Consider the following 23,250-nt stretch of genomic DNA (forward strand, 5'->3'; position numbering starts at 1 on the left):
AGAGTCATTCATTATTTTATACGACTTTTTCACACAGGGAAAACTGGAAGGTTAAACTGGTCACAATGCTAGGTCATCCAGGGCATTAGAGACAATTGCGCTGTTGCTTTTCAGACAACACTGTGCACAAACTGGTGAGAATCTAGACAGAAAGTGAGGTGAATCAGGGAATAAGCATTTTCGCAAAAATACTGTGTTTTCATTTCCAGTTCATACACGAATTCGCTTTCTTCACATAATTGCAGCAGTCTGAAAACCATGCCCCTGATTCTTCCTGTTCCCAGATTTCCCGTGGTTCCTTGCTGTGCAAAAGAGAGGGAAGCAGCCTTGTTCTTAAAGGGATACATACACACCTCTTTCCCTCACACAGCTGGTGTCCTCCTCCTATAGCAGGGATCAGCTAGTGGAAGAGCAAGAGAGAAGACGTTTTGGAATTCCTCCTTTACTGGAGGGAGAAATGGATGATATGTCCTGGAAAAGGAGGGCATCTGGGAGTTTTAGCCCTCACTGAAACCAGGCAAGTTTATGGACCAGACACCTCCTCTTTCTCTCTAGTGTGTGTGTATGTGTTTGTGTGTGGTATTATGGAAGTTTGCAAAGGGAAACCTTAGTCTTCCTTCCTCTGAAACAGCTTCTGGGGCAAAGAGTATTTACCTTCCCCGGTTTCCCTTCCCTCTCTGGAGCATGTGTGTGTATGCACTTGCGGAAATGACAGTTTGGAGCATGCGCAAAAAAAGTTATTTCCAAGCTAGCAACAGGATTTATCCTCATCTGTCTGAAACCCAAATTAACTTCCTACCCACTTTCTTGCCTAAGTAATGTGCTTTTAACCCCTTGTTGTGCTCTGTGTGTGATAAGCATTATCAAATTTGCTTGCTTTTCCGGGATGCCAACACTTTAACCATTTTCAGGATGGAAGCACAAAGGTCCCCATGTGAAAAAGTCCATAGTTAACAGGTTTTAAAACTAATTCTTCATGTTTCTCTAAAATAATCAAAATAGCTTATTTTATTTATTTTTCAAAAATAAGTGACTACAGTACCATGATGCACAGCATAAACCAACATTTGAAATGTGTAATGCTCCTCTTGCACTACTTTCAGAAGCTACAAGACCATAAATAAAAAATAATTATAGTAGCAACTTTAAGGATAAAGTCACACTGCAAAAGAAAAAGTTATCCCATGATAAGTTACAATAATAATGTAACTTAGTTCTACCTTGGTTATTGGCGCCTGAAGGGATCAATGATAAGTTAATGTTATTGAGTAAGCAACTGAGATACATATTTTGCAGTGGTCTGAATGTTGGATCAGGACTCCGGAAGAACAGGGTTCAAATCCCTCCCTGCTCAGCCATGGAAACCCATCTGGTGACTATAGGCAAGTCACACTCTCAGTCTCAGAGAAAGGCAATGGAAAACTTCCTCTGAGGTAATATTGTCAAGAAAACACCATGATGAGCTTTAGAGTCACCACATGGATCAGAAATGACTTGAAGACACACAATGGTAACCAACTGTTATTTCTAAGCCGTGGGAAGTTCATATAGGAGAAGGGGTTTCTGGTTTTTTAGGTCCTCTCTCCTACAGGTGAAACGATTCCCTGTACTGTTCACTCTGCCTATTACGTTCCAGATGGTTCCTCTCTTGTGTGCACTGACAAACAGTTCAGAGGGACAAAGTAGGTAGACAGATGCCCTTGAAAAAGTGGAGAACATTATTATACAAAATAGATGTGCATGCGATGTAAGGAATTCACTGACCTTATTGGTCTGCTCTGCTTAATTAGAATGTATGACTCCGGAATGTGGTCACCAGGGACAGCTGCAATATCATGTTCACATTAATACTAAGGAAATTGTGCTTTATTTCCAAAGGACTTGTTTCATGCATATTGTTAAAAATCCCTCCTTTGATCACACACTGGCTTGTTTTTCTAGCTCTGAAAACCACCTTGCAGATAAACTTTGGTTTATAATATCTAGCTCTATCCTGGATACCGAGGATCCCTAATCCAAAATACAGTTTCTCGTACATTGGGTATGTAGTAAAGCACACACATATACATTAAAAAGGAAGCCCTATGCACTTCCTATGCACTGCTACCTGTAAGATCCATTGGACTGCTTGAGAGTAAGCTTCAGTGAACTGACTTTTTCTTAAACATGGGTAGGGTCAGGCCATAAAGGACAGCTAGCTTAACAGGGCATGTAATCTATACAGCATACATTCATTGGCTGAATGTACTTTCAGGCAACAATCACTTTCAGGCACCTTCAAAGAACTCATACTTTGTGTTTTCATTGCCTTATTCCCAGTATGAGTCTTCAGTGATATCTATAGGTAGCTGTCCAGCTCTGTCAACTATTTGGAACACTGAGAAAGGGGTGGTAAAGTGTCTCTAGGCCCATCCATCTAGCAGAGAATGATAAAACAGGTAAGAACTGTTTTGCTAGAATCCTGATTTCTAAATTCAATAAATAACTGAGCTTTGAATCCATAACAAACGGGTTATATGCTTTTCTTAAAAAATGTGGGTTTTTTTCTCTGTGTCTTTATGGCTTTGAAAGTTATGCAGCTCAGTTTAATACCCATTTACTTAGATGGAAGTCCCATCCTGGGGCTGCAGCTTCATATGAGATGTGTGCGTGGACACAGCTGAAAAATTCACTTATCCCCAAAGGCCTGGCCACTGATCCCTTGCTTCTGGGTATTTTAGGCTTATACTTACTGACTGTAAGTAATTCCCAGTGAAATCAATGGATGGGCATGTACAGGATTATATTGTTAGTTTACAGGAGTTGGTTGAGAGTCCTTGTAATAGAGCAGGTGAACAAAGCAGTGCATTTTTCTTGTTGCACCTCAGTTTGCTGCTCATCCAGGTTTATGTCTGCTCCACTATTTGATCATCATAAATTAGTGTTGAAAATGTTATAAATCCAACTGCTACTCCCAAGTAAAACAAACCCATTTGTTAAATGGTAAATAAAACTTATGTAAATTCTATAGGTTCAATGAGTCTAATCTAGTTGGCTTTAGTTCAAGATAGGTACAGGTAGACACCAGGAATAGTTAAGCCTTTCCCCACCCCTGCAGTCAAGTACAGTTTTTAATTAATAATAATAATAATAATTTGTTTTATTTATATACCGCTATTCCAAAGATCATAGCGGTGAACAGCAAGTAAGCTAATTAGCAAGTAAGCTAATTTGCCCCCAACAGTCTGGGTACTCATTTTAGCTCCCTCCTCGGAAGGATGCAAGCCTGAGTCGAGCTTGGGCCCTTTTGCTGGTCTTGAACTCGCAACCTTGTGGTCTTGAGTGAATGGCTGCAGTACAGGCATTTAACCACTGCGCCACCTATAAATATGCCTGAGTGAAGGAAATGAGGTGTGGGGGGAAACTTTCCCCACTTTCTAGTAATCCATTAGGGATCATCCACACCTATATAAACATCGTTAGAACAGCATGTTTTTTTGCATTTTGTTTTGGCTAATCCTCATGGAAAGGAGTGTGTGTTATGACACCTGTCAGAAAACGAATGCCAACACTAGATGGCGGTCTATGGTATGGTATGTATATCCACATAAGAGCCATTTCCAGACACCACTATCTTTCATCTACACAGAGAAGGAATGAACACAGCATTCAAAAGGCTCGAATGTTTAAGGAGCTGTTAAACTGGTACAAAATGCTACAAAACACTTGGGTTAGGACTAAAAGCCAGTTTCTTGGGGAACAGTGCAAGAATCTCAGGACAGTAGTTTAACTGCACACAGCTGAATCACAGAATCACAGTTGGAAGAGACCACAAGGGTCATCCAGTACAACCCCGTACCTGTCGTTGTTGTTAGCTGTCCTCGAGTCGACTCCGACTTAAGGAGACCCTGTGGATGAGACATCTCCAAGAATCTGCCTTGTCCAGATCCTGCAAGCCTTTGACCATAACCCCCCTGATCAAATCTATCCATCTGGTCTGTGGTGTTTCTCTTTTTCTTCTACCCTGTGCTTTTCCAAGCATTAATGCTTTTTCTGGTGATCCGTGACTTCTCATTATGTGGCCAAAGAACGATAATATCAACGTGATCATCTTGGCTTCCAAGGAGAGCTCTGGTCTAATCGGTTCAAGAACCCATCTTTCTTCTTCACTGTCCATGGGTATCCTAAGTACTCTTCTCTAGCCCCACATTTCGAATGAGTTGATGTTCTTTCTGTCTGCTTCATACACCATCCAGCTCTCACATTCATACATGGTAAATGGGAATACAATGGTTTGAACAATTCTGACTTTTTTTTCAAATATACATTCCATTTACATAGATCATAAACTCAAAAAAATATAAACTCAAAGGAAATAAAACATAAAAGATGTTAGCTTCAACAATTCTGACTTTAGTGCTCAGTTGTGTGTCTTTACTTGTCCAGTATCTTTTCCAGTTCTTTCATAGCTGCTCTTCCCATTCCTAGCCTTCTTCTTATTTCTTGACTGCAGTCTTTGTTCTGGTCAGTATTTGATCCTAGATATGGGAATTCTTTAACTATTTCAATTTCCTCATTGTCTAAATTGAATTTGTGAATTTCTTTTGTGGTCATTATTTTTGTTTTGTTTTTTATGCTCAGCATCAGATCTGCCTTTGCATTTTCATCTTTGACCTACCTTATTTACTGTTACAATTCCTTAATGCCTTCTGTAAATATTATAGTGTTGTTCGCATATCTTAAGTTGTTAGTTTTGCTTCCTTCGATCTTAAGTCCTCCTTTTTCTGATTCTAATTCTGCTTTTCTTATGATGTTTTCAGTATATAAGTTAAACAAGTAGGGTCATAGTATGCAGCCTTGCTTGACCCCCTTTGCCTTTTGGGAACCACTCTGTTTCCACAAATTCTGTTCTGACAGTGGCCTCTTGTCATTGATACAGATTCCTAATCAGGACTATCAGATGTGGTGGCACTCCCATGTCTTTGAGTGTGTTCCATAGTTTTTCATGATCTACACAAATTGAATGCTTTGCTTTACTCTATGAAACAGATGCTCATTCTATTTTTGGAATTCTTTGGTGAGCTTCATTAGCCATTGTATGTTTGCAATGTGGTCCCTAATCCCCCTTCCTTTTCTGAATCCTGCGTGCACCTCTGGAATTTCTCTCTCCATCTATGATGCAGAATTTTGAGCATTATTTTGCTTGCATGTGATATTAGTGCTACAGTATTGTCCTATAGTTGCTGTAGTCTTTTGTATTTCCTTTCTTGTGGATTGGTATGTATCATCTTTTGGCCACCTCTTTGTTTTCTATATTTGTTAGCACTAAAGTTCCATCTGCCTGTGTGCACTGTAGCAGTTCAACTGGGATATCATCTGTTCCTGATGATTTATTTTTTCTCCCATTTCCTTTCTTGAACAATCCACTTCATTTCTTAGAATCTGGGATTCATTTTCATATTGCTCCTCATTCCATATGTCATTCACTCCCTCATTTTTGTATAACTCTTATGTGCATTGCCTCTAGCATCTTTTTATTTCTTCTTATTCCTGTATTATGCTCTTTTTTCTCTATAGAGCATCCCTGCCCTTGGTTTAGAACTTGGCATTAATTTATCTGATTTTTTTGGTAGAGGTCTCTCATTCTTCCCTTTTTATTACTGTCTTCTATTTCTCTGCATTGGTCATTGCAAAAAATACCTAGATCATTGGATCTCAAGCTTGCCACTATGAAAGATCAATGAAGTGGGCCAATGAAACAAGAGCCCCATGACTCCTTATTTGATGCAAATACCCATTATCTTTGCTGTACAGAGAACTAGGCTGAAACCTTGAGTTGATAATACTTGAAAATCAGTCCCATGGTAAATCAGTGTGAGGTACTTCTGAGTAAATAGATTTTGGACCCAGCTGTTGAGTGACTTACAAAGCACCAGCAAAACATCTAAGGAAAGAAGCCGGATGCTAGCACATGTCAAGAAAGTTCTGAAAGCCCCTTGCTTTCCTACAAATCATTCCCAAGGGAGGGATGGTTTAGGTCAGAAGAACAGCAGGATGACAGTCTTTCAACCACTGCCATATCTGAAATGTCCTCCCAAACCAATCCTCCAGTGCACAGTTTCAGATATGCAGTGGGGGAGTTCTTTGTGTAAAACAGTAAGTAAAATATCCATCTGTAGCTCTGCCAAAGGAAGAAAAGCAATTCAGGGGAGCACGTTGTGTTTCAAGAGGAAATCAACAGTCAGGGGAATGGTTAAGCCACCTACCCTTCCCCCTTAGATTCTCTCTAACCAATCAGCCCTCTCTCAATGCTGCTTGGAATTGAAGAAGAACACATATTATACATGTAGCAACTAACTGAGCAACAATAAGGCTTAAAACCAGCTCTCCCAATCTAACAACACATGCTCAGTCACTTGATCATTCAGAATTCTACAGCTCTTACGGTTGCACTACTGCTGCTACTGCAAGTAGTATTTAGCATTTAATTAATGCCACCATTGTGTTAAATACTCTGTGGTCCAATTTCTGCCCAAAGGGTAGAACAACAACCTACACTGACACAGACCAGGACGTTTTGGAGGTCTAGCTGTGCCGTATGTACAAAATAACAGAGAGCCACACAGTGCCTTTAAGACTAACTGATTTAATAATGGCATGCACTTTCATGGGCCACAGCCTACCTCCTCAGTGCAAGGAGACCACTGTCCATGGGCCACAGTCCACTTTCTCAGATGCACAGAGCTTCAGGTCTCTCCTCTCTCTCTCTCTCTCTCTCTCTCTCTCTCTCTCTCTCTCTATATATATATATATATATATAGTTCATACTGATCAGTGAGTCACAAGGAGGCAGACTCATGGGGACACATGTCAATCGGCATGCATGTAAAGAGCAGTCCAGGACATGCTGTGTAAGGGGCTGAGCCCTTTTACCCTTATAATTGGCAGCCTGATCCTCTCCTCAACACCACCAGGCCACCTCACTTCCAGGCTGGCAATCAAATGTCCACTGCCACTGACAATGTCCTATCCATGAGCCATTGGCCACATGCACACTCCAAATTACAGTGAGGTGTCCCACAAGAGAGACTGAGTGTGCCTGAGGTTTTGGGCTTTGAACCTCTTTATGATCAAGACATGTCTGGGCTTATACTATTAGGCACAAAAATATTTGACAGTTTATCTAGCAGCTCTGACACAGACATGGTGCAAATGCACCAAAAATATCTGCAAGATCTTTAAGTATCTAATCCAGAGGTTCTACCTTGAATATGTCAGGCCCCCCACAACTCCCCTTCTTAACGTGCAACTAATTTTTAGAGTAAAGATTATGGGCATTTATCTTAAAATAAGGTGCATGCACAACTTGCCTAAAAGAGTAACTGCATCTCTACAAATCTGGTTGTTAAGAGGAGATTCTTCTTAACAGCAACAAGCAAAATGTGGGGAGAACTGCACACTTTGTTCTTAAGATGTGGGCAGTCTCCACACATATTCCTTTTTCCAAAAAATGTGTCTTTTTATTTTATTTTGTTCCTGTCACAAAGTCAAAATCTGGCAGCACAGCAAAGTTTGTTAGGGGCTACATAAACAAATGATGGGATCATCACATGCATTGCCTATCTCTGCTTTGACCTAATCCCACAGATGTGGCAAGGAGATACTCAAGATCAATCCCATAATCCATCAATTCCCTCATCTACCAACCCCTGCTTTAAATGAGAAGAAATGCCATAGCTCCCAGAACACAAAATTGGCATTCACTCTCAAGTAACTGCCACACTCTTAATTAGTAACTCATCTAAACTCTTGAATTGGGTGCTGATTCAGAAGGAGTAGAAAGAAAGAGAAGAAGCACCTGCCATTTCATATGGTCTGTTGCTCAGCTGGTTAGATTTTCTATCGACAGTCACTTGCCTCATCATTCAGAGAGCACAGTGATAATTTAGAAGGGATGGTCAGGCATGAAAAGTGCATTACTTATTGCTCCAGGCTCCTTCCTGGAAATTATCGCATCTTCAAAACACTGAGGAAATCCCAATTTGCATCTATTAAATCGTAAATTCACATTCTATGCAGTGCAGCTTCACAGTTTGAAATCCCTAATTAACGCCTCTTCTGGGCAGGACTTCAGTAAAGTTAACTAATATTTTCACCTGGCTGAAATATAAACCTCTGATAACCCTTTCATCATCATCATCATCATCATCATCATCATCATCATCATCATCATCATCATCATCAAATTTATTTATATCCCACCACTCTACAAGATGCAATCGGGGCGGCTTACAAAGATTAAACTCTAGTAATAGTTTTGGATGCAACAATCCCAAATGTAGTGAGATCATGTGTTCTAATACAAATTTTATAAATTCAACATATGAAACCCACAGGTAAGCTTACTTTATTTTTATTTATTTAGTTACTCTCTCTTTGTTTATTTTATGATGGGGAAGCTTGCCACAAGTGTCTAAGTGAATTCTAGTTTTATTCTGAGCCATGCATCCTCATCCTCAATTTTATATCCAGCCTTTCTCCTAAATGAGACGCCAAGTGGCTGAAACAAATATGCTGAGGAACACATAGGAGGACTATTACAATTAGATGATATTACTGTGTAGTTCCTCCTATAAAAGTGAGGATATGAAGCATAGTGATTCTACAGTAATTCCCATCTGTGGAAGGCTCTACCCAGACTAACATTCCCTCAGAGGCATGGGAGAAATAAAGCCAAATGGAAGGGCCCAGTTGGATTCAGCCACAGCGGTCACTCACAGCTGCAGTGCATCCAGGGAAGAGTCATATTTACCCAGATGCCTGGATCCCTAGTTTTTGCATGGGACAAAACAAACAAAGCAAAACAAAACAAAATGTCCTACATTCCCAGTAAAAAAAGAGTCATCACTGAACAGGACCATAAGATTACCAGCTTTTCCTGCCACTATAGTGTAAAAAGAACAGCTCCAAACTAGGTATAGCAAAGTCTCACTGGGACACTGGGAAGCTGCCAGAGGCACAATGCATCACTAGGGGTGCGGACCACACCAGGTGACAACCTAAGGGTGTGTGTGACACCACTACTTCTGAAATAACTGAGGCTTGGCAGAAACTCGCTGTGGCATTTGCCTGTTTTTACTTTAAATGCTGTAAGAGATGGTGTGACTGGAGTGAGGCTCAGTGAAAGGAAAAAGGAAAGGGCCCAGATTTTTTTAAACAAAAATCAAATTTTTAAATTTTTAAAAATGTTTAATTTAAAAAATTACAAATTACAAATTTCATTATTTTAAAATTTTATTTAAAAATATCACATTTTGCCAATTTTTCATTTAAATCCCATGAATTTACACATATGTAAATACATTTAGGCTGTGTTTACGATATTGTAATTTAAAGGTAAAATTTTAATTTTGCTAGTTGTTTATGTCACAACAATCTATTATCATTAGATTCAATGATGTATGGGAATTATGCTTTTATGAGTAACATTCACACAAAAAACATTACTAAGGATTCTGTATCATGTGTTATAGGAGGTGGTCAATGGGGTGTGACACTGTGAGTTACTGCACCAGGTGACAACAACCCTAGTGACACCACTGCAGATGCATACAGTGGTCCCCCGGGTTACGAAATTAATTCGTTCCGCTGCCGCTTTCGTAACCCGGAAGGCTTTCGCAAGCCGAATTGCCATAGGCGCTAATGGGGAAAAGCCGCGATTTGGTGCGAAATAGCGCCGAAAAGCACCAAAAGTTTTTTCGTAACCCGAAAAAACTTTCGTAACGCGGAACAGTTTTTTTAAATAATTTTTTTTCGTAACCCGGGAATTTTGTAAGGCGGCGCATTCGTATCCCGGGGTACCACTGTATTGGAAACATCTTCTATGACCCAGCTCTCACTAGAAAGGTTTAACTCCAAAGAAAGGGGGGAAATACTTCGGAAGGTAAAAGTGTTACACAGAATTTCATCTACACATTTTCCCTCAGAATATTATCATATATTCATTCACACAGGAAAATTATTTTTGAATGGACTACAAATCCCAGAATGCTCCAGTCAGGTGGCCATGCCTTCTTGGGGATTCTGGGAATTGGAATTTTGAAAAATAAAACTCTGGGAGAAAGGATATGATTAGAATCCACTCACAACTTCCTTGCCATGAAGATGACATTGTTTTGGGCCCTCTTGCTCAATTTATGCTCTGTAGCAATGCCTATGAGTTAGCAATCAGAGTTCATTTTGCAACCACAGATAGCTCCTCCTAGATAAGGCTCAGCATAATCTCTTCAATTCTAGCAAAAGTGTATTCAAATAAGAGCATATTGCATCCTAATGCTACAATAACCTCCAACACCGCTCTGCATTTGTAAAAACAAACAAACCCCAAAACCCTATTGTCCTCCAATCGCCTGCTTACTATTTCCAACTGGGGATGGTGGGGTTGTGGCTGGTTAGGGGAGGCTGTCTTAAATTCACCCAGTAGTCCTCTTTAAAATGGCAGAAAAAATTAGGGGGAAGAGAAAGATCTTGGTTGCCCAGGTATGCTGAGCACATAAAATACCTTCAAAATTCCAGGCTCTGCTACTCTTAAGTTCTGCATTTAAATCACGAAGCATCAACTGCAATAATTTCTTTCTGCCTCCAAACATACATAAAGCACACACATATGAATTCTCACCCCATGGTTGGGTCCAGTGCAATGCCTTTGGGGTTGTACAGCTCCAGGTCAAGTAAAGTAACACAGGTGACCCCATTCCTGTTGCAGACAAATATCCGGTCATCAATATCATCCACAAAGTAGAAGTTACCAGTAAGCCAGTCGATAGCCATTTGCTCCACATCTAACAGAGGAAAACAAAGGGAGACAAAGTGTTAACTGTTGATCATGACCACTTTAGAAATTACCACCCTTGGAAATGCTATCATTCTGGAACTGACATGTATGCCACATGATTTGATTAATTCAATAGATAAATAAGAAATACATCTGATGTATGAGAAAAATGAGTTCAGACTTTTGATGGGCTTTTTTGAAAAGCCACAGGGAGTACACTTTGGGAATCCTTAACTTTTCATTTGATTCTGTCAAGACTATTTGGGAAATGCAGTGCAGAAAGACTCAGGAGTAATCTGATCAAGCACAGGTTAAGCCTCATTTTAAAACCTACTTTACAGCAATGAGGACAGCAAAGTAATGATTCTTTGCTGCCTTTGTTACACCAGCTCAATCTCATCCAGCTGTTCTGGGCTATTACATCCTAGACTTCAGAGTGCTAAGGAGCAGCCCTCAGAAAAGCACTGCTATGGATTTGCTAAATACTTTCTGGAGAAAATTAATTGCAGATTAATTCTGACTTGGACTCAACATTGAGGGTAGAGTTTGGGGAGGTGAGACACATACTTGATTTTGATGGATGAGTGTCAGATTGTTCAATATGATGAGGTGGACAGGTTGCCTGCAGACGTGAGGACAACCACTTTTCTGTCAGACCCATGTCCATCCTAACTAATTACAGCTGTCAGACGAGGACTAGCAAGTTGGGTAGTGGAGGTTCTAAATGCTTCTTTGAAAGAAGGCTATGCTTCAACTGCTCTAAAAGAAGCAATTTTAAGACCTTTGATGAAAAAAAAAAATCAATTGACCCCACCTCCCTAGATAACTATCGACCAGTCTTGAATCTACCATTTGTAAGTAAGATCCTAGAGTAAGTGATGGCAACACAACTCCAGGCTCTCCTGGATGAAACAGATTACCTCAACCCATTCCAGTCTAGGTTAATGCCTGGTTATGGGACAGGTAAACAGTCTTGGTGCATGACCTACACTGAGAGTTGGGCAGGGGGAGTGAACCCCTATTGGTCCCCATGGATCTTTCAGTAGCATTTGATATCACTGACCATGGTATCCTTTTGCGTCATCTGGCTGATATGGGACTAGGGAGCATTGTTTTGCAGTAGTTCTGATCTTTCTTGGCTGAACATTTCCAAAGGTGGTGCTCGGGGACTGCTGTTCAGCCTTTTGGCCATTAGCCTGTGCAGTTCCACAGGGGTCAGTACTGTCCTCTATACTTTTCAACATCTAAATGAAGCCACTGGGAGAAGCTGTCCATAGCTTTGGGGTTGGGTTAATCAGTATGCTGGTAGTACTGAATCATCATCTGGATGCAGTAAAGGAATAGATGTGGGTGAATCCAGACAAGATGAAAGTGCTGTTGGTCATCGGGAAAACTAACCTGGGATTAGGACCACAGCCTGTTCTACATACAGTTGCTCTCCCTCTGAAAGATCATAGCTTGGGGGTGCTCTTGGAACCTGCAACGCTCCTGGAAAGCCAGGTTGCTGTGATAGCCAGGAACATCTTTGCCCAGCTTCAGCTGGTGCACCAACTGTGCCCTTTCTTGGGGAAGGCAGATCTGGCCGCAGTTGTCAATGCCTTAGTTACCTCCCAATTATATGGTAATGTGCTCTACATGGAACTGCCCTTGGAAAGTGTTCAGAAGCTGCAGCTAGTGCAAAATGCAGCAACCAGATTGGTGGCAGGTGTGCACTGCAGACACCATATAACACCGGGCCTGCAACAACTAAGTCGGATTCCAATTTGATTCTGAGATGAATTCAAGGTGCTAGTGTTGACCCACAGAGCCCTAAATGTCAGAGCCAAGATACTGATTTGTTTTAATTAGTTTTTATTTGTTTATCACCTCAGGAGCCCTTGTGGACTGGGAGACGACAAAGAAATACTTTTAAAAAACAAACACACACAGCCCAGCTCAACCAAACACTAAAATGAGTCTTCTATCTACATATGATCAACATGTATCTCAGAAAAAGGGCTGAATTACAGAAAATTGTCAGTGGATCTGTGAAGATTTTTGATCAGAGAACCATTCTTACCACAAATCCAAGAGTTCCAACTAACCAGTGTTATAGAGACATCCATTTCAGAATGCCAGAGAAAGGAGGCAGGAAGAATAAGAGCCCTTCTATAAGCATGTATCAAGAAGAAAGATAGTACAGAGTTTATATCAGGTACCAGTCTTATCTGTATTGTGTATATGATATGTGAGGGAATTCACAGACATTTATTCTCTCATCTGCAGTTTGAAATGGTGCATCCCAACAATAGGAAGCTTCTTCTCAGTTGTTTCAGTTCCCAGTTTGTCATCCAGCTCAAGTGTCTTCATCAGAAATACATTTTACAGAAACAAAATGGTGGGCCTTGATCATAATAAAGTTCCCTAAACTGTGTTAGGAGTTGCAACATCCTATACCTTTAATAATTTCATTAAAATGAGAAATCAATAAAATACAATGCTTCCATCAGACAAATATATAAGTGGATGCAGATGTCATGCTAAATCTTAGTTTAATATTACCCAAACAACATGTTAAGTCCTGGGTCTGTGAGCTCCCATTTTCTCCTTTGAAGGAGGGTTTGGAAGGTTTCACTCCTGTTTTTTATTTGGCCACATCTCACTGTGTCAGTGAACCTGATAAAATGTGGTTAATGGTAGCTATTGTTCACATGAAACAAGCCAACTTCTAATCATGCTGGAACTTTCCATTCTGTACCAGTGTCTGCTCTGTGTAAACCCAGTGACCCTATCAAAAATATTTAATTGTTTGTTCATAAAAATATTTAGCTGGCTTTCTGAAAAGTCCAGAGCTCCAAGATTCAATTTAAGCAAAGCTTCTAGAGCCATCTTATGAAAGAAATAGAACACACAAATGAGTAAAGCAGACTAACATGCTCAGAAAAATCAAGCAATGGTGCTTCCAAATAATTGTTTCATATGTCAGAAGATATGTAACTTTATGATAAATTAAATAGTTTTTGAAAGTCAGGCACATTATGGTATTTGGTATTTTAGTTTTTCTTATTCATTTGCATCAACCCATACTAGCAAAGTGGTCCCTTGTTGAGGAGATTCGTAGCACAGAAATGCCTGCACATCTGAAGCAGTAAGCAGATTCTTTTATTCTAAAATGAGTATTTTGTTCATTACTAATGCTCAGTCCTCTGCTCTCCCTTTCCTATACTCATGCCACATTTTGATCCATCACATGGCTCCCTTTCTAGATTACTTACCACTCAAGGAACCATCCCTAACCAACCCTTCTCTTCCCAAAGGCCCTGTTTTGTATTACTAAGAATAGAGCATCAGGCAGAAGACTGCTTTCCCACTGAGATATTTAGAGGCTTATTCTTCTTTCATCCTTCTGTGCTGCTCTGTTCTCCTGGAACTGACTGCTGCCTTCAATTAGGCTCCCTCACCGGCCCTGTGCCTCTCCTGAAAACAGTTTTCGAATCTCTATTCTTTACACTGTGTTTTCCTTTTGCTGCATTCTTGGCAGCAATGGGCTCCTAGGAGCATTAGGCCTCTACAGTTTAGTGCTACATACCAGATGACCTGTTAGCAAGCCAACAGTCTATCAGCACTGGGAAAGGGGGACAGGACTGGGAAGTGGGATGAACCCACTGAAGATAGTGCCAGTGCCAGTGCCTGTCCTGGTTTGCAGAATCAGCTCCAAGCTTGCTAGATCATAGTTTATCTGCTGTGAGTAAGCATTTGTGCCTTGATTCCATCACCTCCTCCCTTCCATACCACATATATTTTTGCTACTTACGCCACAGTAATAAAAGATTATTAAGCATAAGAGGTCTGTTTTCCCAAGCTGTTACACCACAGTGAAAGATAAGTGAAGCAAGATAATATTAAGTTTCTCTAGAAATGATTTAACATTTTTTAAAAAATTAAAACCTGAACTTTTGGTGAAAAAAAATCATGTTGAAAGTTGCAGTACATATTCCAATAAGCAGAAATAATTAACATCCACTTTCACTTCGTGGCTACTTCTAAGCTATCCTATCCTTACACGTCTCCAAAATGAAAACACAAAAATACATATATAAACTTTATGACACAGATTAACTTTATGTAGTTAAATGACATTAACAAAAAAGTTTATTCAAGTGTGTATTAATCCTGCAAAATGAAATACTACTTTATTATATTTAAAAAAAAAACTATTCTACTGTTGCTCCCCCCCCCAAAACACTTTAATAATGTGTGTTAATTTTGCCATAGTAAGAAAATCTTGCTATTTATCTTATCTATAGGAGATCAAATTTGTAAGCCCTAGGCTTTTGCATAAAGTATCCTTGCACAGGCACCATGTATGGTGCTGCTATTTTACTGACTAAAAGAAATCCATCCCTATAATGAAGGAGATGAAATAAAAGACCCAATGGGACTGGTATTTATTATCCTCCAATATTTCTATTTATTTAAAATTGTTTAATTTTTTTTACATTTGTAAACTCCCTTGAGATGGTGGAAAGGCAGCTAGCTAGCTAACTAAATAGATGGATAGATGAATAAAATTAATCTGAATGCATAAATACATGAAACTAGTTCTTCCTGATTATAATATGATTTTAAAGTCCCTTGATGTCCAAGCAAGGAGATAAAAATTAATGATTTCTTGAAAGATTATATATATATATATATATATATATATATATGCATGCAAATATTTTAAAATTTCAGTTACATAAACTATTTCTTGAACTACTCAGTCTAACATTGCAGGCAGATCAGAGTCTCTTGGTAGATAAAGTGATTTGCATTCTCAATAGTTCAGCAAAACTAGCAGCAAAGATTCTCTCCCTACCAATATATGTACATGTTAAAATTAGTTTGCTGAACTCAAGAAAGTTTGAAGGAAAGAGAACTAAGAATGAATTTATGTGGAAAATGAATATGAGCTCAATTCTGGTCCTGACAACAATTTTTTCAGCTAAAGACCTACTCAGAATTCATCTGAGTCCTTATATCTAAGCGCAAAGCCATAAAGAATATTACCATAAAGAATATCATTTTCTGCCACCATTTTGCAATTAGGCCTTGATGAAGGAATTTGAGGTTCAAATAAAAAAATGAAGTTTCCAGCAAACCTAAAGCCTGCCTACCCCAATGTAGAAGGCAGATAGAGAAAAATATCAGGAAATGGAGAGCAAGGCACAAAAACTGTGCTCCATTCTTGCCTTTGGAAAGGGATTGCAATTTTACATGTAATCACCTAGTGTGGGAATGCACCCAATTTAACACAGTGTGACATATTTCTCAAAACACATGCAAAGACATTGGCCAGATGCCTAGAAGATGTCCTAGGATCCTTACAGGCTTCCATTGCTACTGAATGGTCTGTTGTCATTATTAAAATTGAAATGGTCACACCAAAGTAGCTGTCGTATTTCCTGTAGTGACTACATGGTGCAAGGAAGGTGCTTGGCAATCTTCCACCACCCTAAAGTTCTCTGGAAACAACACAGCAGAGTGTCTGGAACCCACAGAAAGCGGGGTATTTTGATTTCACTGAGGAATATAGCACCGGAAGGTTCAGATTTGTGAGATTTTAGCAGTGGTACCTGCAGGGCTATGTAACAGGGGTTCCCAAAAAAATGGGGGCAAGGGCAGATTGTTCACTACATTTAGCCAAAAATCAGAAACAGGGGACTTGTTGCCCTCCCTTGGTCTTGATCAGTGATTCCCAAACTTTGGTCCTCCAGGTGTTTTGGACTTGAGCTCCCAGAATTCTTGACTTTCAGCCAAGCTGTCTGGGGCTTCTGGAAGTTGAAATCCAAAACACGTGGAGCACCGAAGTTTGGGAGTCACCAGTCTAGACATAGCCACAATCTCCTATCTACCTATTGTAAAAGTTCAGGTCCTCATCTTATATGCCAGGCAACACTTTTGCCTCATCTCTCTTTTTTTAATGCTATGACTGGGTGGGACAAAAATTAAGCAACTGAAAATTGCTGCCACATTAGACACACAATTTCATCTATTTAGTGGTGGCAGCAAATAGCCACATCAGCTGCAATTAAGGAGGGGAAAGAATTTGGGGAAGGTCAGTAAGAGTTTAGTTGTACTCAACGCCACATGTGCCTGATGAAAACTGAGGTAAGAAGATCAGTATCAAAAAAGCTCAAAACAAACATAAAAAGGGAGAGAGGAACCAAACCCTAATCTGCTGATCTAGACTGACTCCCAGGAAATGTGAAACAGCCAAAATTATAGTATCACTTCCCTCCTGAAACCATCTTCAACTCTGGAATCAAGGACTCAAACATCAGGGTTGGGCCACATAAATCTTGGTTATCTCCCATCTCTGTGTAGGCTACAACAGCAAAAGCAGGATGGGCATCAGTTCCACTGTGTGTTCCAGGAGCTCACAATCAACTGAGAGAGTCTCTATAGTAAACATATGCACACTTACTCTGCATAGAGGCACAGGTTCATTAGCATCGCCTCTGAGCTACTACAACAAGGTGCAAAGGGCAGGAAAAAGCCAGTCAATATGAAACCTATATTCCTGGTGACATTTTCAGCCACACTTGCCATATCCAACTGCAACAGTACAAAAGTTTTTCAGTTACAAAGTTTTAAATTCCCCTTTTATCTCCCATAAGCTTTTGTAAAGGTTACCTGAAAGTGAAATATCCAAGAAAGGTGATCACCCTGGGCGCCATATCCCTTTTCTTATATTTACTTTTCCTGTCCTTCCTCCCTTCCTTATTTGTTTCTTTACATATTTATATCTCATTCTTTAACTAAAGATCTCAAGACAGCATACAATAAAACTAGTCAAATAAATTTAAAAGAGAATAAATAATTAAAATAATTTTATAAGGCTAAAACATATTAATTCACAAACTAAAAAACAGATTTAAAGGGTTAAAACAGTTCATAATGTGTGTGTGTGTGTGTGTGTGTGTGTGTGTGTGTGTATATATATATATATATGGAAAGAGAGAGAGAGAGAGAGAGAGAAGACTTTCCTGTTTTTTAAACCCAAGTGGACATTATCTTGTAAAATCCAAGATGAAGGACAAACTGCAAAGGTCCTGCACATCATGGGCCTGAACATGGAAGACAATTGTAGCAGAAATAGACTGGCAAATCCACCTGTTTCACTGGCCCTTAGATTTGAACATTCATATTCTTATTTAAAACAAAAACACAAACAAATAAACAAACACAAAAACCCGATACTAAATTCTTATCTATCTCTATGAGATGGGCAAATCTCTTGATTTCACCCCCTCTCCCACATTTGAATTCTGTGTTTGTTTTGTAAATTCTGATTTTTAAAGAATTAATGTAATCCTCACTCATCACTAACTACTGAGTGGATCACTGAATTTATCATGATTAGCTTGTTTCCAACAGTGTACATAATCCATCTTTGAATGAACCTGAATGATAGACAGGCCTACAGAGTTGCTAGTATATCTGCTAGAGGAAGGAGCCTTTTACACACACAGATTTGATGATGCTGAGACAGCAATGTCTTGGTGCAGTTTCTGTTGCTTTGCCTTTACCATATCCATATCCCTGTTCCAGCATTGTGTAATAATGAGAATAAGAACTGTCTCTGACTCTCCAAAGCACAAGGCTTTGTACCAAGGGAGAGAATGATAGTGAGCAAGTCAAGCCAGTCCCCATCCTTCAAGAATGTATATCTAATGAGTAAGCACCACTTCTGCTCAAAGTAAAAATTTACTGATTGAGAAATCTGCTCTTTATTAATAATCAAGAAGAGAACAAATTTCTCCACTCAGATGTAAAAACAATGTAATGTCTTGTGTTTTAAAAACTGGGATCGCCAGACATAAATTGCAACACCCAATTTCCAAAAGAGATAAGACACTCAGAACCAATTTGTGAAGACAATTCTTGGAGTAACGGAAAAGTTGCAAAGCATCAGAGCAGAGGGCATCAGTAGCCCACCTTCTGACTAAATTTAATTGGATGCTAAGCTTCTGAAGGATGTATTCATTACAACTGCTGGCCCTCATCCCCTTCCCCTCCACCACTCCCTTCTCCTTTTGTGCCATGTCTTTTTAGATTGTAAGCCTGAGGGCAGGGAACCGCCTAATTAAAAGATTGTATGTACAGCACTGTGTAAATTTACAGCGCTTTATAAATAAAGGCCGGGAAGGAGAAGGAGGCCGCTCGCAATCGGGCGCGCCCCGCAGGCTCCTTCCTGGCCTCTAAGGAGTCCTCGGCCTCCTTAGAGGCAGGGAAGGAGGAGGAGGCTGCTCGCAATCACGTGCGCCCCGCAGGCTCCTTCCTGGCCTTTAAGGAGGCCTCGCCCCCCTTAGAGGCCAGGAAGGGGAAGGAGGCCGCTTGCGATCGTGCGTGCCCCGCGGGCTCCTTCCTGGCCTCTGAGGGGGCCTCGGTCCCCTCAGAGGCTGGGAAAGAGGAGGAGGGCGCCTGTGCGGGCAGCCCCGTGGGCTCCTTCCCGGCCTCTGAGGGGGCCTCGGCCTCCACAGAGGCTGGGAAGGAGTGGGGGGGGGGGGTTCCTCCATGTAAAAGAAAAGTGTCCTACATTTGAAAATGTTGTCCTACATTTGTCCCGGTTTGGACGTCCTGATGTATGGCAACCCTACCCCCGCCGAAGCTTCCACGCCGCTCCAGGCGCCATTTTGAGTTCGACCCCCCAGTTGTCTGAGGGACAGCAACCCAGCCCCCGGCTCAAAAAGGTTGCCTACCCCTGGTCTAGATCGAGGGAAGTAATAGTGCCACTCTGTTCTGCTCTGGTCAGGCACCACCTGGAATATTGAGTCTAGTTCTGGGCACCACAATTTAAAAAGGATGTGGAGAAACTGGAGTATGTCCAAAGGAGAGCAACTAAAATTGTGAAGGGTCTGGAAACCATGCCCTACGAGGAACGACTTAGGGAGCTGGGAATGTTTAGCGGGGAGAAAATAAGGTTAAGAGGTGATATGATAGCCCTGTTTAAATACTTGAAGGGTTGTCATATTGAGGAGGGAGCAAGCTTGTTTTCTGCTGCTCCAGAGACTAGGACCCAGATGAATGGATGCAAGCTACAGGAAAAGAGATTCCATCTCAACATTAGAAGGAACTTCCTGACAGTAAGGACTATTCGACAGTGGAACAAACTCCCCTGGAGCGTAGTGGAGTCCCCTTTCTTGGAGGTCTTTAAACAGAGGCTGGATGGCCATCTGTCGGGGATGCTTTTATTGTGATTTCCTGCATGGCAGAATGGGGTTGGACTGGATGGCCCTTGTGGTCTCTTCCAACTCTATGATTCTATGATTCTAATACCTTTGAGACTGAGCAAAAAATGTTGGTAGCATGAGCTTTCGTAACTTGAGCCTACTTCGAAGTAGGTTCAATATGAAAGCTCGCGCTATCAACTTCTTTAGTCTCAAAGGTGCTGCAGGATCCCTTTGTACATCATTAGGAATTATGAAATAGCCCTCTGGGAGAGGTGCAGATGCAACCAGGACAGTACACATGGGGAGTATAGTAGACAGTGGTCACACACTAGGGATGGGGAATCTTTGGCCTTCTAGCATTTCAGACTACAATTCTCAAAGTCCATTAATCACTGACCCTGCTGGCTGGGGCTTCAGAGGACTGAGGTCCAAGAACATCTGCAGAACAGACAGTTCTCCACCTTTGCCCTCAACAGGATAGACACACATGAATTAAAAAAGAAGAAATGGAAACTATACAGAGACACCAGAGTAATACAGACAATCAGAGTAGCAAAAAATGTTTGTGCTTAGTGTAGAAAGGCTTGCTTTTTTAAGATAACCTAATTATTATTTGGTTACATTCCTGCTGGGTGTAGTGTTGGGTTAGTGTAAGTATAGTGGGCATTGGTGGCTCAAAGGTGACTGGGGGGGAAGCCAAAGATGCAGCAGCCATGAAGGAAGTAAGGCAAAGAAGTTGCCATCATTGATGGGAGAACATGATGGCCTGCTCTAATGACTGGTTTTCCTGGGAGTGGGAGGTACTATGGAACGATTGTTTAGAAAGGCAGTTGTCCAGGCCAGGCTTCCAAAGTACAGTCGGCCCTTCTTATACACGGATTTTTTATACACGGATTTAAGCATACACGGTTTGAAAATGTCCCAAAAAAGTATAAATTTACCTTGATGTTCCATTTTTTATTAGGGACGCCATTTTGCTATGTCATTATATTTAACGGGACTTGAGCATACACGGATTTTGTTATACACGGGGGATCTTGGAACCAAACCCCAGCGTATAACAAGGGTCCACTGTACCTTTTCTTGAAGGGCCTCTATGGAGACTAGTCATCTTCTTCCAATTATGACCTTTCCTTGCTTTCACTGTGGCTGCAGTACATGTGTGTGTGTGTGTATGTATGTGTGCCTTCAACTCACCTGTCGACTTACGGCGACCTCATGAATTTCATAGGGCTTTTTTAGGCAGGGAATACTCAAATGTGGTTTTGCCAGTTCCTTCCTCTGAAATACAGCCTACAGCACCTGGTCTTTGTTGGTGGTCTCCCATCCAAGTACTAACCAGGGCTGACCCTGTTTGACTCCCAACAGCAGGTGTGCAATCCAGATAAAAATACAAGTACTGTATATACTCATATGTATAAGTCGAGAAATGTAGGTCAAAAAATTGACCTGAAAAATTGGGTCGACTTACACATGGGTCAATATGGTACTTGACCTGAGCCTCTCCCCAGCAAGGCTGCCTCTGTAGGAGAATGCCCAGCTGGGGAGAGGCTGGGAAGGACAACCTATCGCCCTGCAGCCTGTCCTTAGCCAGGCTGCCTCCTGAAGTCTGACCCTCAACCTATCCACCAATCATACCAATACACATAATTTTGGCCTCAAAGATGGACCTCTACTTATACATGAGATCGACTTATAGTCAATCATATATGACACTCATGGAACTGACTGCTGCATTACCACAGTATACCAACCAGATTCCAGCCTTTATCTGAATTGCAAGGCCTACAAAGCAGGACATCTATAGCCCTTGCTCTTTTAACTCTGAAGCACCCTGCAAAATAAATGGCTGGTCATCTCAGTTAGAACCTCCATAACATCTACTTAGTATCCCACGCTTACCCTGCACAACTCTGGGCTTAGGTCCATTGGACAGGCCTGTTCTCCAGGACAGCAAATAAATAAACACCAGTGATAAATCTGCCAGTCTAGATGAAGACCATTGCTAATCTAGCTGTGAATCCTAATTTCAAGCTACTTTGCCTCAAGAGCCAGCATCTTTGATCTGAAGCTGCTTTAAGGAGCTAAGTGTTAAAATAATTGAAGAGAGGCACATTTATCCGTTTAGTGAGATGCCCTTAAACCGCTTTGCTATGCTTGTGGCCCAAGTGGGACATCAAACCCCCACAGGCAGGCAGCTGCGGTGGTGGATCCAGGGCAAAGTTCGTGACAAAGCATTTCGTGACAGATCTCTGTCTCTCAAAGAGGGGGAGCGAGGAGGGAAGGAGGGGTTGCGCTTTTCCTTTAACATCTGGTCAGCTCTTTAGCTGTGTCATCCTCTTTGGAAACATTCTGGTACTATATTGTCAGCCCCAACGTCTCAGATCTCAAGAGCGAATCTGCATTTTTATAATAGTTTTAAAAACAAGAGAGATAAAAACAAGAATCTGTCCTGATCCTCCCTGTCCCTGATTCATTCATATCTTGCGCAAAATGGAGAAACAAATACCAGGCAGGTTCCTGTATAGAAAAGAAATGACCTGTAGAAGCTATAGAAAAATGAAACAGAACTTGGCTGCAATCCTTCTGTTGAGTCAGAGTCACAAGATTGCTTTTGAGTGTTCCAAGAGGAGATCCAAGAAAGAAAGAAAGAAAGAAAGAAAGAAAGGCAAATGAATTATAAAATAATGTCTTAACCCCTCCTCTAATTTGTATAGCAGTTATAAAACACTGTTTTAGTCCTTACATTATTCATTTCTACAACTTCATCTACAGTAAGGGTACCCTGGCTGGAGGTATATCACATCTTCTCATCTGTAGTTTTTCCCTCATAAATAAAATGTAATTGTCTCCTCCAGCCCACCACTCCAATCTCAGCTACCAGTTCTACCGAACCAACAAAGTTATTCCCCCTCCTAAAGCAATGCTTTTGCCATATAGTAAAGCTTTGCGTGATAGACTCCACACGCAATTTCGAGCAATAGGAAGTCAGTCCGAACGCAATCATGGGGGTTTCGTGTTATTGCGTGAGAGGTGATCACACACAATTTCAGGCAATGGCAAGCTATTTTCAGGCAATGGGAAGTCAGTTCGAACGCAATTCGAATTCACATAAATTTGCTGAACTAGCAAATTCACGTGAATGGGTTCTGGCCCCAATTTCTTTTTCATTCGAAATTAAGAGAAATTCCTCCCATGTGACATGGCACCAATGGTAGGGGCAACTTTGCCTTTGCTTTC

General features: G+C 40.9%; 1 protein-coding gene across 6 annotated transcripts in view; it reads right to left on the reverse strand.

Moving 5' to 3' along the window:
- Window positions 1–23,250, reverse strand: part of LRP1 (LDL receptor related protein 1) — a 387,970-nt gene that overhangs the window by 161,148 nt on the left and 203,572 nt on the right. For all 6 annotated transcript variants that reach the window (XM_089482386.1, XM_089482379.1, XM_089482373.1 and 3 more), the window contains one exon: window positions 10,658–10,820. In XM_089482386.1, coding sequence (XP_089338512.1) covers window positions 10,658–10,820 — 163 coding nt within the window. The remainder of the gene's footprint in view (window positions 1–10,657; window positions 10,821–23,250) is intronic.

Source organism: Sceloporus occidentalis, unplaced genomic scaffold, assembly GCF_023333645.1.
Source record: "Sceloporus occidentalis isolate IW3139 unplaced genomic scaffold, rSceOcc1.0.p SCAF_1, whole genome shotgun sequence".
In the NCBI taxonomy this organism is placed as follows: Eukaryota; Metazoa; Chordata; class Lepidosauria; order Squamata; family Phrynosomatidae; genus Sceloporus; species Sceloporus occidentalis.